General features: G+C 29.4%; 1 protein-coding gene across 2 annotated transcripts in view; it reads right to left on the bottom strand.

Annotated features, from left to right (window-relative positions):
* LOC145241285 (tRNA wybutosine-synthesizing protein 5-like) overlaps nucleotides 1–15,651 on the bottom strand; it is a 45,773-nt gene that overhangs the window by 21,887 nt on the left and 8,235 nt on the right. For both annotated transcript variants that reach the window (XM_080104028.1, XM_080104029.1), the window contains one exon: nucleotides 2,559–2,628. In XM_080104028.1, the coding sequence (XP_079960154.1) occupies nucleotides 2,559–2,628 (70 nt within the window). The remainder of the gene's footprint in view (nucleotides 1–2,558; nucleotides 2,629–15,651) is intronic.

Genomic DNA, 15,651 nt, shown 5'->3' with positions numbered 1-15,651 from the left:
AAATCTTTGAATTTGGCGATTTATTGAGTTTTAGCATGCGTTTTAATGTTGAAGAGTTTGCAAGATCTCAGGGGAGGTTAACTGCAATCAATAATTTTGACTAAATACATTCATACTGCCATCTTTAATCCAGATGTCTGTTTTAGAGATAAGAGTGTCGAACCAACTTTGTTGGTGGTTCGAAGGGAAGAAGAATGTTGAGAGATTTTGTGCATGTGCATCTTGGTCTTTCCTCCTCATTTGTGTTGAGCTGCATATGGTTTGTCAGCATCTTACTTAAACCACTCAGCTGTTTCCAGTATTTGACGTTCTGCTACACAAGAATACACTTCCATTCGGTTCCATAAAGAACCAAAACTTCACTCTCCCCACAAATGTTTTAATCATCTCAAGATAAATGTACATCTTCTCCAAAATGAAAACAATGTTTCCATATTTTAATTTTTTTTATTTTGGTGCTTCTATCCATTGGTAATCTTTTAATCCAATGCATTTCAGGTGAAAACATTACATACTTGCATATCATGATGAAATTAGCATAAATTTAAAAAATTACAAAAAATCATCCAGTAAAAGATATGCTATTATTTTTAACAAAAAAATCATCCACTATTGTGTTGAGTTTTAAAATGGTGGGCACATAACTTAATTCAATTCAAGGGATATAAGTCAAGTTGTTGTCCTGAATTGATTGCACAGCTTTTCCACATTACAACATACAATAAAACTCGATAATTTGATAAATTCTATTTTTACTTATAAATATTTTTCTACTGGATCGTTTTTTATAATTTCTTGAATGTATACTAATTTCGCCAGGACACATAAGTACATAATGTTTTCACCTGAAATGTGTTTAACAGATCACCAATGTAAACAAACATCTTTGTTTTTTTGTTTTATTAAATAATGAGTCATCGCTTATCAGGATCAAAGCTATATAAATAATTACAGCCTTACCACCATATTCACTTGTGTTAGACACCATCAGAATTTCATGTTTAGGATCAAGATGTAAAAATAAAGATGAGCATTTTTTTTTTTTTTCAAAACTATACTGCCATTCCACTGACCATTCTAGTTTTATGCACCCCCTTTTTTTTTTTTTGAAGATTGTTTAAAAGTGCTCTTAACATGTGTGTATGATAGGTATATACACACTACAGTAGTTTATGGAGCCTAAGAAAGTGTGCTAACACTGCATAGAGACAGAGGAATAAGCGTTCACGGTTAGCATGTGTTTGCTGTAAGAAAACAATGGTACACAAACGCAGAACTATTTGAATACAAGGCGAATGCGATTATGAAAATTTTGATATCATTGGGAGTTCAAAATGGCTGAATAAAAGGAGACAGATCTTTTTCTCAAAGGAGTTTTGTTTTGGACACTATGCTGTTAGCAGGTTTTGTTGTTGGTTAAAAGAAAAAAATTGGAGTACTTCTGCTTATGCAAAGAGCGAACATCTTTGTCGTTAGTGAAGAGAAGGAAATAATTCGACTCAAGTGCGTGTTCTTTCAGCTCAAAATAATTTGCGTGACTAAAATAGAAATTAATTATTTAAATATATCTTTTAATCACGTAAATTATGAATATACAAGGTGTCCAAAAATTCACTGAAGGTTTTTCACCTTAAATAGATTCTTTATTTTTGATGATATCTTTCTGTAATTTTAACACAATCTGACTAAGACATTAGGAAATTTAAAAAAAAAAATGCAAAAATCAAACAATCTTTATTTATGAAAAATAATGTCTTTTAAATGTTGCCTATTTTTAGCTTCGCATATTTGTGCTTTTTTTCAAAACATTATTTATGACAGATTGCAGAATCTTTGGATTGTAATTTAACTCCCTTATTTCGTTTCTGATGTTTTCCTTCAATTCTTGCAGGGTTTGGAGTTTGACCTATTGGAGTCTGCCAGCTCACGGAAGTCGGCTTCAAAGTGAACACCAAAGATACCTGGATGTGCTGAAGAGTGTGGTGACCACCTGGTGTAATCAAGTAGCTGCTGGCAGACCCTGAGTGTGGCAGCAGGATTCGGCGCTGGCCCACAAGTCCAAAGAGACCCAGACTTGGCTTCAGAAGGAGTGTTACGACGGTACCCTTCTCTCACTGGACATCCTTCTCACCTGACCTGAACCTGCTGGATTACTTTGTTTGGTCATATGTTGAAAACATCACCAACATAACCTCCCACAATACCAAAGCTAGCCTGATTGCCGCCATCCACCAAGCTCCCGACAGCACTTGTGAGAATGACATGCTCTCAGTTCCAAACCCATATCGAGGCTGAAGGCGACTACATTGAATAGATGTCAACTCTACTACAGAATCAAGTTTTTAAATTGATTTTTTTTAAATAAAAGTTTTTTAGGGCGACACTTTCATCATTCCACACTATAGTACCAGATTTTGTGAATGCTAGTAAACTTTCCCATGCAAACATGGCTTTAAATGATTATATAGAAAAGGAGTTTTTGTTGTTCTCTTTAAGAAACATAAATAAAAAAAGAGGAGGTGGGGGGAGGTGCAAAATAGACAAAGAAAAAAACTCACTGGAGAAATAAAAAAATCTTCATTTATTTCTTTAGATGCTCTTTTAACAAGTTCAGAAAATGGAAGCGTCCTGAAAAGAAAGAAATTTAAAATGTTTAAATTGTGATGCTTGTATAGATTTGCAAGATTTTTTAAAGCAACGCATTTCAGGGGAGAACATTATGCATTTATGTGTCATGACAAAATCGATATAAATTAAAAAAAATTCCGAAAAATTATTCAGTAGAAAAATAATTACAAGTAGAAATAGAATTTATTAAATTATAGAGTTTTATTGTATTTTTTTATGTGGAAGAGTTGTGCAACCAATTCAGTATGACAAGCAAGGGAGATAACTCTTGACTTAAATAACAGGTCCACCATTTTTATAAACACACAATTTTAAAATGTAATTGTGCAGAATCAGGGCAGGGTTGATAAAATGATGACTAGCATAAACATTAGAAAGAAAAATAAACGGGAAAGTTGAATTGTGTGCGTGTGGAAGGTCAAAGGTACCAGAGGTAGTTTGGGGTTGTGCTCAGTAGGGTCAGTGCTAAGCATGCCATACACACACAAAATTTCAATTTTAAAATTGATATTCATAAATGACCTCCCTGATAAAATTGATATTCATAAATGACCTCCCTGATAAAATTGTTTCAGAGATGGGTATATTTGCCGATGACACCACTCTCTATAACAGATATGAGGGGAAAACAAATGAACACATATCCAAGGAAATGGCAGAAACACTAGAGGATGACCTCCAATCTGTAGTGGAATGGGGACAAAAATGGTTGGTCACATTCAATGCTGCTAAGACTAAGCTTGTTTCCTTCAATAACTACAAGAAACCTTCTCTACCACCAATAGCAATGGCCAAGAACACATTGCCTGAGAGTACTTCTTTTAAACTCCTTGGCCTAACGTTTACAGGGAATATGAACTGGAATAGATACATTGAGAGCATTGCCAAGGCTGCTGCAAGGAAGGTTGGCTCCCTCTACCATGCTAGAAAACTACTTACACCTGACAGTATCCTATACCTCTATAAGGCCACCATTCGCCCATGTATGGAGTACTGTTGTCACATCTGGGCTGGTGCATCTGCTGCTTGTCTCTCGCTCCTGGACAGGTTCAAAAGAGAGTCGCCAACCTGATAGGTCCTGAACTGTCATCTAGGCTTCAGCCTCTGTCCCATCGACGAGATGTTGCATCCCTCTGCCTGTTCTACAAATACTTTAATGGTGAATACTCTGACGAACTGCAAACACTTGTACCTCCCCAACATAACTACCCCTGACAAACCCAGAAAAGCCATTAAGTCTCATCTCTTTACAGTAGAGATTCCTAGGTGCAAGAAAGCCTTTTACTCCAATAGTTTCTTCCCCAGAACTGCGGGTCTTTGGAACTCCCTTCCGGGATTCTGCTTTCCCAACTGCAATGATATGCAGAAGTTCAAGTGTAATGTTAACAAACATCTTTCTACTCATCTCCCTTCATAATGACCCCGCTAATTAAGTCCCTAATAGTAGCTCCCTGCTTCAAAGTGGCACTGTGCCTTGTTTGGGGTGAAAATTGAATTAAAAAAAAAAATTTTTTTTTAAATTTCTTTCCCAACACAAACCCTTGAAGAGGAAAGATACCCGTTTTTATAAACTACTAGAAGATATTTTGAAGATATATCTGGCATTGCCTTGTACTAAACGTAACATTAAATTCCTTTAAACAAATGAAGTAAAAATAAAATGAAGTAAAAACGAGACATGTGCATGCGAGTATTATGTTTTTTCTAAACAGTTCAAATCTTGTAAGTAAAAAAAAACCCAAAAAACACTCAAACTGTAACGTTAAATTCCTTTAAAAAAATACTCGAGATCGAAACCAAAACCTAAAGACAGGGAGTCAAGTACGATAACTATTAGACTAGCTTTCCACAATCTTTAAAAAGTGTTTTCAAACCTCGTGAAACAGTTGAAAAACAGATAAAAATCCAATGACCCCCTCTCCACAAGTACCAATTTTTTAATTTTGACCCACTTAGTAAACCTTTTTTCCAGATGAAAAACGATTAAAAAGTTTTCCACATGTCTGAATACCCTATGTTCCAAATTTCAAGTTTGTAGATCAAAAATTCATTGAGTAGATAGGTTGAGAAGTGTCCTCACACACATTCTCACTTTTTTTAGATATATTTTGAAATTGCACACTGAATGGAGACAATAGGTATGATTAACAATGGTGAAAGTATATTTGAATGGTGAAAGAATATTGGAATGATGAAAGTATATTTGAATGGTGAAAGTATATTTAAATGGTGAAAGAATATTTGAACGGTGAAAGTATATTTTAATGGTGAAAGTATATTTGAATGGTGAAAGTATATTTTAATGGTGAAAGTATATTTTAATGGTGAAAGTATATTTGAACGGTGAAAATGTATTTGAATGGTGAAAGTATATTTTAATGGTGAAAGTATATTTGAACGGTGAAAATGTATTTGAATGGTGAACGTATATTTGAATGGTGAAAGTATATTTTAATGGTGAAAGTATATTTGAACGGAGAAAGTATATTTGAATAGTGAAAGTATATTTGAACGGTGAAAGTATATTTGAATGATGAAAGTATATTTGAATGATGAAAGTATATTTGAATGGTGAAAGTATATTGGAATGGTGAAAGTATATTTGAATGGTGAAAGTATATTTGAATGGTGAAAGTATATTTGAATGGTGAAAGTATATTTGAATGGTGAAAATGTATTTGAATGGTGAAAGTATATTTGAATTGTGAAAGTATATTTGAATGGTGAAAGTATATTTGAATTGTGAAAGTATATTTGAATGGTGAAAATGTATTTTAATGGTGAAAGTATATTTGAATGGTGAAAGAATATTTGAATGGTGAAAGTGTATTTGAACGGTTAAAGTATATTTGAACGGTGAAAGTATATTTGAACGGTTAAAGTATATTTGAATGGTGAAAGTATATTTGAATGGTGAAAGTATATTTGAATGGTGAAAGTATATTTGAATGGTGAAAGTATATTTTAATGGTGAAAGTATATTTGAACGGTTAAAGTATATTTGAACGGTGAAAGTATATTTGAACGGTTAAAGTATATTTGAATGGTGAAAGTATATTTGAATGGTGAAAGTATATTTGAATGGTGAAAGTATATTTGAATGGTGAAAGTATATTTGAATGGTGAAAGTATATTTGAACGGAGAAAGTATATTTGAATGGTGAAAGTATATTTTAATGGTGAAAGTATATTTTAATGGTGAAAGTATATTTTAATGGTGAAAGTATATTTGAACGGTGAAAATGTATTTGAATGGTGAAAGTATATTTGAATGGTGAAAGTATATTTGAATGGTGAAAGTATATTTGAACGGTGAAAGTATATTTGAATGGTGAAAGTATATTTGAATGGTGAAAGTATATTTGAATGGTGAAAGTATATTTGAATGGTGAAAATGTATTTGAATGGTGAAAGTATATTTGAATGGTGAAAGTATATTTGAATGGTGAAAATGTATTTGAATGGTGAAAGTATATTTGAACGGTGAAAGTATATTTGAATGGTGAAAGTATATTTGAATGGTGAAAGTATATTTGAACGGTGAAAGTATATTTGAATGGTGAAAGTATATTTGAATGGTGAAAGTATATTTGAATGGTGAAAGTATATTTGAATGGTGAAAGTATATTTGAATGGTGAAAGTATATTTGAACGGTGAAAGTATATTTGAATGGTGAAAGTATATTTGAATGGTGAAAGAATATTTGAATGGTGAAAGTGTATTTGAATGGTGAAAGTATATTCGAATGGTGAAAGTATATTTGAATGGTGAAAGTATATTTGAATGGTGAAAGTATATTTGAATGGTGAAAGTGTATTTGAATGGTGAAAGTATATTTGAATGGTGAAAGTATATTTGAATGGTGAAAGTATATTTGAACGGTGAAAGTATATTTGAATGGTGAAAGTATATTTGAATGGTGAAAGTGTATTTTAATGGTGAAAGTATATTTGAATGGTGAAAGTATATTTCAACGGTAAAAGTGTATTTGAACGGTGAAAGTATATTTGAATGGTGAAAGTATATTTGAATGGTGAAAGTATATTTGAATGGTGAAAGTATATTTGAATGGTGAAAGTATATTTGAATGGTGAAAGTATATTTGAATGGTGAAAGTATATTTGAATGGTGAAAGTATATTTGAACGGTGAAAGTATATTTGAATGGTGAAAGTATATTTGAATGGTGAAAGTATATTTGAATGGTGAAAGTATATTTGAATGGTGAAAGTATATTTGAATGGTGAAAGTATATTTGAATGGTGAAAGTATATTTGAATGGTGAAAGTATATTTGAATGGTGAAAGTATATTTGAATGGTGAAAGTATATTTGAATGGTGAAAGTATATTTGAATGGTGAAAGTATATTTGAATGGTGAAAGTATATTTGAACGGTTAAAGTATATTTGAACGGTGAAAGTATATTTGAATGATGAAAGTGTATTTGAATAGTGAAAGTGTATTTGAATGGTGAAAGTATATTTGAATGGTGAAAGTATATTTGAACGGTGAAAGTATATTTGAATGGTGAAAGTATATTTGAATGGTGAAAGTATATTTTAATGGTGAAAGTATATTTTAATGGTGAAAGTATATTTGAACGGTGAAAATGTATTTGAATGGTGAAAGTATATTTGAATGGTGAAAGTATATTTGAATGGTGAAAGTATATTTGAATGGTGAAAGTATATTTGAACGGAGAAAGTATATTTGAATGGTGAAAGTATATTTGAATGGTGAAAGTATATTTTAATGGTGAAAGTATATTTGAACGGTGAAAGTATATTTGAATGGTGAAAGTGTACTTGAATGGTGAAAGTATATTTGAATGGTGAAAGTATATTTGAACGGTGAAAGTATATTTTAATGGTGAAAGTATATTTGAATGGTGAAAGTATATTTTAATGGTGAAAGTATATTTGAATGGTGAAAGTATATTTTAACGGTTAAAGTATATTTGAATGATGAAAGTATATTTGAATGGTGAAAGTATATTTGAACGGAGAAAGTATATTTGAATGGTGAAAGTATATTTTAATGGTGAAAGTATATTTTAATGGTGAAAGTATATTTTAATGGTGAAAGTATATTTTAATGGTGAAAGTATATTTGAACGGTGAAAATGTATTTGAATGGTGAAAGTATATTTGAATGGTGAAAGTATATTTGAACGGAGAAAGTATATTTGAATGGTGAAAGTATATTTTAATGGTGAAAGTATATTTTAATGGTGAAAGTATATTTGAACGGTGAAAGTATATTTGAATGATGAAAGTATATTTGAATGATGAAAGTATATTTGAATGGTGAAACTATATTTGAATGGTGAAACTATATTTGAATGGTGAAAGTATATTTTAATGGTGAAAGTATATTTGAATGGTGAAAGTATATTTGAACGGTTAAAGTATATTTGAACGGTGAAAGTATATTTGAACGGTTCAAGTATATTTGAACAGTGAAAGTATATTTGAATGGTGAAAGTATATTTGAATGGTGAAAGTATATTTGAATGGTGAAAGTATATTTTAATGGTGAAAGTATATTTGAATGGTGAAAGTATATTTGAACGGTTAAAGTATATTTGAACGGTGAAAGTATATTTGAATGATGAAAGTGTATTTGAATGGTGAAAGTGTATTTGAATGGTGAAAGTATATTTGAATGGTGAAAGTATATTTGAATGGTGAAACTATATTTGAATGGTGAAAGTATATTTGAATGGTGGAAGTATATTTGAATGGTGAAAGTATATTTGAACGGAGAAAGTATATTTGAATGGTGAAAGTATATTTAAATGGTGAAAGTATATTTTAAAGGTGAAAGTATATTTGAACGGTGAAAGTATATTTGAATGATGAAAGTATATTTGAATGATGAAAGTATATTTGAATGGTGAAAGTATATTTGAATGGTGAAAGTATATTTGAACGGTGAAAGTATATTTTAATGGTGAAAGTATATTTGAATGGTGAAAGTATATTTTAATGGTGAAAGTATATTTTAATGGTGAAAGTATATTTGAACGGTGAAAGTATATTTGAATGATGAAAGTATATTTGAATGATGAAAGTATATTTGAATGGTGAAAGTATATTTGAATGGTGAAAGTATATTTGAACGGTTAAAGTATATTTGAACGGTGAAAGTATATTTGAATGATGAAAGTGTATTTGAATGATGAAAGTGTATTTGAACAGTGAAAGTATATTTGAACGGTGAACGTATATTTGAATAGTGAAAGTATATTTGAACGGTGAAAAATATTTAAATGGTGAAAGTATATTTGAATGGTTAAAATGTATTTGAATGGTGAAAGTATATTTGAATGGTGAAACTATATTTGAATGGTGAAACTATATTTGAATGGTGAAAGTATATTTGAATGGTGGAAGTATATTTGAATGGTGAAAGTATATTTGAATGGTGGAAGTATATTTGAATGGTGAAAGTATATTTTAATGGTGAAAGTATATTTGAATGGTGAAAGTGTATTTGAATGGTGAAAGTATATTTGAACGGTGAAAGTATATTTGAATGGTGAAACTATATTTGAATGGTGAAAGTATATTTGAATGGTGGAAGTATATTTGAATGGTGGAAGTATATTTGAATGGTGAAAGTATATTTGAATGGTGAAAGAATATTTGAATGGTGAAAGTATATTTGAATGGTGAAAATGTATTTGAATGGTGAAAGTATATTTGAATGGTGAAAGTGTATTTGAACGGTGAAAGTATATTTAACTGATGAAAGTATATTTGAATGGTGAAAGTATATTTGAATGGTGAAAATGTATTTGAATGGTGAAACTATATTTGAATGGTGAAAGTATATTTGAACAGTGAAAGTATATTTGAACGGTGAAAGTATATTTGAATGGTGAAAGTGTATTTGAATTATGAAAGTGTATTTGAATGATGTAAGTGTAATGGAATGGTGAAAGTATATTTGAATGGTGAAAGTGTATTTGAATGGTGAAAGTGTATTTGAATGGTGAAAGAATATTTGAATGGTGAAAGTGTATTTGAATGGTGAAAGTATATTTGAATGGTGAAAGTATATTTGAATGGTGAAAGTATATTTGAATGGTGAAAGTATATTTGAATGGTGAAAGTGTATTTGAATGGTGAAAGTATATTTGAATGGTGAAAGTATATTTGAATGGTGAAAGTATATTTGAATGGTGAAAGTATATTTGAACGGTGAAAGTATATTTGAATGGTGAAAGTATATTTGAATGGTGAAAGTATATTTGAACGGTGAAAGTATATTTGAACGGTGAAAATGTATTTGAATGGTGAAAGTATATTTGAATGGTGAAAGTATATTTGAATGGTGAAAATGTATTTGAATGGTGAAAGTATATTTGAATGGTGAAAGTATATTTGAATGGTGAAAGTATATTTGAACTGTGAAAGTATATTTGAACGGTGAAAGTATATTTGAATGGTGAAAGTATATTTGAATGGTGAAAGTATATTTGAATGGTGAAACTATATTTGAATGGTTAAAGTATATTTGAATGGTGAAAGTATATTTGAATGGTGAAAGTATATTTGAATGGTGAAAGTATATTTGAATGGTGAAAGTGTATTTGAATGGTGAAAGTATATTTGAATGGTGAAAGTATATTTGAATGGTGAAACTATATTTGAATGGTTAAAGTATATTTGAATGGTGAAAGTATATTTGAATGGTGAAAGTATATTTGAATGGTGAAAGTGTATTTGAATGGTGAAAGTATATTTGAATGGTGAAAGTATATTTGAACGGTGAAAGTATATTTGAATGGTGAAAGTATATTTGAATGGTGAAAGAATATTTGAACGGTGAAAGTATATTTCAATGGTGAAAGTATATTTGAACGGTGAAAGTATATTTGAATGGTGAAAGTATATTTGAATGGTGAAAGTATATTTGAATGGTGAAAGTATATTTGAACGGTGAAAGTATATTTGAATGGTGAAAGTGTATTTGAATGGTGAAAGTATATTTGAATGGTGAAAGTATATTTGAATGGTGAAAGTATATTTGAACGGTGAAAGTATATTTGAATGGTGAAAGTATATTTGAATGGTGAAAGTATATTTGAATGGTGAAAGTATATTTGAATGGTGAAAGTATATTTGAACGGTGAAAGTATATTTGAATGGTGAAAGTATATTTGAATGGTGAAAGTGTATTTGAATGGTGAAAGTATATTTGAACGGTGAAAGTATATTTGAATGGTGAAAGTATATTTGAACGGTGAAAGTATATTTGAATGTTGAAAGTATATTTGAATGGTGAAAGTATATTTGAATGGTGAAAGTATATTTGAATGGTGAAAGTGTATTTGAACGGTGAAAGTATATTTGAATGGTGAAAGTATATTTGAACGGTGAAACTATATTTGAATGGTGAAAGTATATTTGAATGGTGAAAGTATATTTGAATGGTGAAAGTGTATTTGAATGGTGAAAGTATATTTGAATGGTGAAAGTATATTTGAATGGTGAAAGTATATTTGAACGGTGAAAGTATATTTGAATGGTGAAAGTATATTTGAATGGTGAAAGTGTATTTGAATGGTGAAAGTATATTTGAACGGTGAAAGTATATTTGAATGGTGAAAGTATATTTGAATGGTGAAAGTATATTTGAACGGTGAAAGTATATTTGAATGGTGAAAGTATATTTGAACGGTGAAAGTATATTTGAATGGTGAAAGTATATTTGAATGGTGAAAGTATATTTGAACGGTGAAAGTATATTTGAATGGTGAAAGTATATTTGAATGGTGAAAGTATATTTGAATGGTGAAAGTATATTTGAATGGTGAAAGTATATTTGAATGGTGAAAGTATATTTGAACGGTGAAAGTGTATTTGAACGGTGAAAGTATATTTGAACGGTGAAAGTATATTTGAATGGTGAAAGTATATTTGAATGGTGAAAGTATATTTGAATGGTGAAAGTATATTTGAATGGTGAAAGTATATTTGAACGGTGAAAGTATATTTGAATGGTGAAAGTATATTTGAATGGTGAAAGTATATTTGAACGGTGAAAGTATATTTGAATGGTGAAAGTATATTTGAATGGTGAAAGTATATTTGAATGGTGAAAGTATATTTGAATGGTGAAAGTATATTTGAATGGTGAAAGTATATTTGAATGGTGAAAGTATATTTGAATGGTGAAAGTATATTTGAACGGTGAAAGTATATTTGAATGGTGAAAGTATATTTGAATGGTGAAAGTATATTTGAATGGTGAAAGTGTATTTGAATGGTGAAAGTATATTTGAATGGTGAAAGTATATTTGAATGGTGAAAGTATATTTGAACGGTGAAAGAATATTTGAACGGTGAAAGTATATTTGAATGGTGAAAGTATATTTGAATGGTGAAAGTATATTTGAATGGTGAAAGTATATTTGAATGGTGAAAGTATATTTGAATGGTGAAAGTATATTTGAATGGTGAAAGTATATTTGAATGGTGAAAGTATATTTGAATGGTGAAAATGTATTTGAATGGTGAAAGTATATTTGAATTGTGAAAGTATATTTGAATGGTGAAAGTATATTTGAATTGTGAAAGTATATTTGAATGGTGAAAATGTATTTTAATGGTGAAAGTATATTTGAATGGTGAAAGAATATTTGAATGGTGAAAGTGTATTTGAATGGTGAAAGTATATTCGAATGGTTAAAGTATATTTGAATGGTGAAAGTATATTTGAATGGTGAAAGTATATTTGAATGGTGAAAGTATATTTGAATGGTGAAAGTATATTTGAACGGTGAAAGTATATTTGAATGGTGAAAGTATATTTGAATGGTGAAAGTATATTTGAATGGTGAAAATGTATTTTAATGGTGAAAGTATATTTGAATGGTGAAAGAATATTTGAATGGTGAAAGTGTATTTGAATGGTGAAAGTATATTCGAATGGTTAAAGTATATTTGAATGGTGAAAGTATATTTGAATGGTTGAAAGTATATTTGAATGGTGAAAGTATATTTGAATGGTGAAAGTGTATTTGAATGGTGAAAGTATATTTGAATGGTGAAAGTATATTCGAATGGTGAAAGTATATTTTAATGGTGAAAGTATATTTGAATGGTGAAAGTATATTTGAATGGTGAAAGTATATTTGAATGGTGAAAGTATATTTGAATGGTGAAAGTATATTTGAATGGTGAAAGTATATTTGAATGGTGAAAGTATATTTGAATGGTGAAAGTATATTTGAATGGTGAAAGTATATTTGAATGGTGAAAGTATATTTGAATGGTGAAAGTATATTTGAATGGTGAAAAGTATATTTGAATGGTGAAAAGTATATTTGAATGGTGAAAGTATATTTGAATGGTGAAAGTATATTTGAATGGTGAAAGTATATTTGAATGGTGAAAGTATATTTGAATGGTGAAAGTGTATTTGAATGGTGAAAGTATATTTGAACGGTGAAAGTATATTTGAATGGTGAAAGTATATTTGAATGGTGAAAGTATATTTTGAATGGTGAAAGTATATTTGAACGGTGAAAGTATATTTGAATGGTGAAAGTATATTTGAACGGTGAAAGTATATTTGAATGGTGAAAGTATATTTGAATGGTGAAAGTATATTTTAATGGTGAAAGTATATTTGAATGGTGAAAGTATATTTCAACGGTAAAAGTATATTTGAATGGTGAAAGTATATTTGAATGGTGAAAGTATATTTGAACAGGTGAAAGTATATTTGAATGGTGAAAGTATATTTGAATGGTGAAAGTATATTTTGAACGGTGAAAGTATATTTGAATGGTGAAAGTATATTTGAATGGTGAAAGTATATTTGAATGGTGAAAGTATATTTGAATGGTGAAAGTATATTTGAATGGTGAAAGTATATTTGAATGGTGAAAGTATATTTTAATGGTGAAAGTATATTTGAATGGTGAAAGTATATTTGAATGGTGAAAGTATATTTGAATGGTGAAAGTATATTTGAATGGTGAAAGTATATTTGAATGGTGAAAGTGTATTTGAATGGTGAAAGTATATTTGAATGGTGAAAGTATATTTGAACGGTGAAAGTATATTTGAATGGTGAAAGTATATTTGAATGGTGAAAGTATATTTGAATGGTGAAAGTATATTTGAACGGTGAAAGTATATTTGAATGGTGAAAGTATATTTGAATGGTGAAAGTATATTTGAATGGTGAAAGTGTATTTTAATGGTGAAAGTATATTTGAATGGTGAAAGTATATTTGAATGGTGAAAGTATATTTGAACGGTGAAAGTATATTTGAATGGTGAAAGTATATTTGAATGGTGAAAGTGTATTTTTAATGGTGAAAGTATATTTGAACGGTGAAAGTATATTTGAATGGTGAAAGTATATTTGAATGGTGAAAGTGTATTTGAACGGTGAAAGTATATTTGAATGGTGAAAATATATTTGAATGGTGAAAGTGTATTTTAATGGTGAAAGTATATTTGAACGGTGAAAGTATATTTGAATGGTGAAAGTATATTTGAATGGTGAAAGTATATTTGAATGGTGAAAGTATATTTTGAATGGTGAAAGTATATTTGAATGGTGAAAGTATATTTGAACGGTGAAAGTATATTTGAATGGTGAAAGTGTATTTTAATGGTGAAAGTATATTTGAATGGTGAAAGTATATTTGAATGGTGAAAGTATATTTGAATGGTGAAAGTATATTTGAATGGTGAAAGTATATTTGAATGGTGAAAGTATATTTGAATTGTGAAAGTATATTTGAATGGTGAAAGTATATTTGAATGGTGAAAGTATATTTGAATGGTGAAAGTATATTTGAATGGTGAAAGTATATTTGAATGGTGAAAGTATATTTGAATGGTGAAAAGTATATTTGAATGGTGAAAGTGTATTTTAATGGGTGAAAGTATATTTGAATGGTGAAAGTATATTTGAATGGTGAAAGTATATTTGAATGGTGAAATGTATATTTGAATGGTGAAAGTATATTTGAATGGTGAAAGTATATTTGAATGGTGAAAGTATATTTTGAACGGTGAAAGTATATTTGAATGGTGAAAGTGTATTTTAATGGTGAAAGTATATTTGAATGGTGAAAGTATATTTGAATGGTGAAAGTATATTTGAATTGTGAAAGTATATTTGAATGGTGAAAGTATATTTGAATGGTGAAAGTATATTTGAATGGTGAAAGTATATTTGAATTGTGAAAGTATATTTGAATTGTGAAAGTATATTTGAATGGTGAAAGTATATTTGAATGGTGAAAGTATATTTGAATGGTGAAAGTATATTTGAATGGTGAAAGTATATTTGAATTGTGAAAGTGTATTTGAATGGTGAAAGTATATTTGAATTGTGAAAGTATATTTGAATGGTGAAAGTATATTTGAAGGTGAAAGTAATTTGAATGGTGAAAGTATATTTGAATGGTGAAAGTATTTGAAAGTGTATTTGAATGGTGGAAAGTATTTGAATTGGTGAAAGTATATTTGAATGGTGAAAGTATATTTGAATGGTGAAAGTATATTTTGAATGGTGAAAGTATATTTGAATGGTGAAAGTATATTTGAATGGTGAAAGAAGTATTTGAATGGTGAAGTATTTGAATGGTGAAAAGTATATTGTATGGTGAAAGTATATTTGAATGGTGAAAGTATATTTGAATGTTGAATGGTGAAAGTATATTTGAATGGTGAAAGTATATTGAATGGTGAAATGTATTTGAATGGTGAAAGTATATTTGAATGGTTGAAAGTGTATTTGAATGGTGAAAGTATATTGAATGGTGAAAATTTTAAGGTGAAAGTATATTTGAATGGTGAAAGTATATGAATGGATGAAGTATATTTGAATGGTGTGTGAGTATTTTGAATGAAAGTTATATTTGAATGGTAAAAGTATATTGAATGGTGAAGTGTATTTGAATGATGAAAAATGTATTTGAATGGTGAAAGTATATTTGAAAGGTGAGAAGTGAAATTGAATGGTGAAAGTATATTTTGAATGTGAAA

The sequence above is a fragment of the Euprymna scolopes genome, chromosome 20 (assembly GCF_053919585.1).
Source record: "Euprymna scolopes isolate OS-2025 chromosome 20, ASM5391958v1, whole genome shotgun sequence".
Lineage (NCBI taxonomy): Eukaryota > Metazoa > Mollusca > Cephalopoda > Sepiida > Sepiolidae > Euprymna > Euprymna scolopes.
Note: the sequence above shows the minus strand (reverse complement) of the source record. Positions and strands in the feature narration are given on the sequence as shown.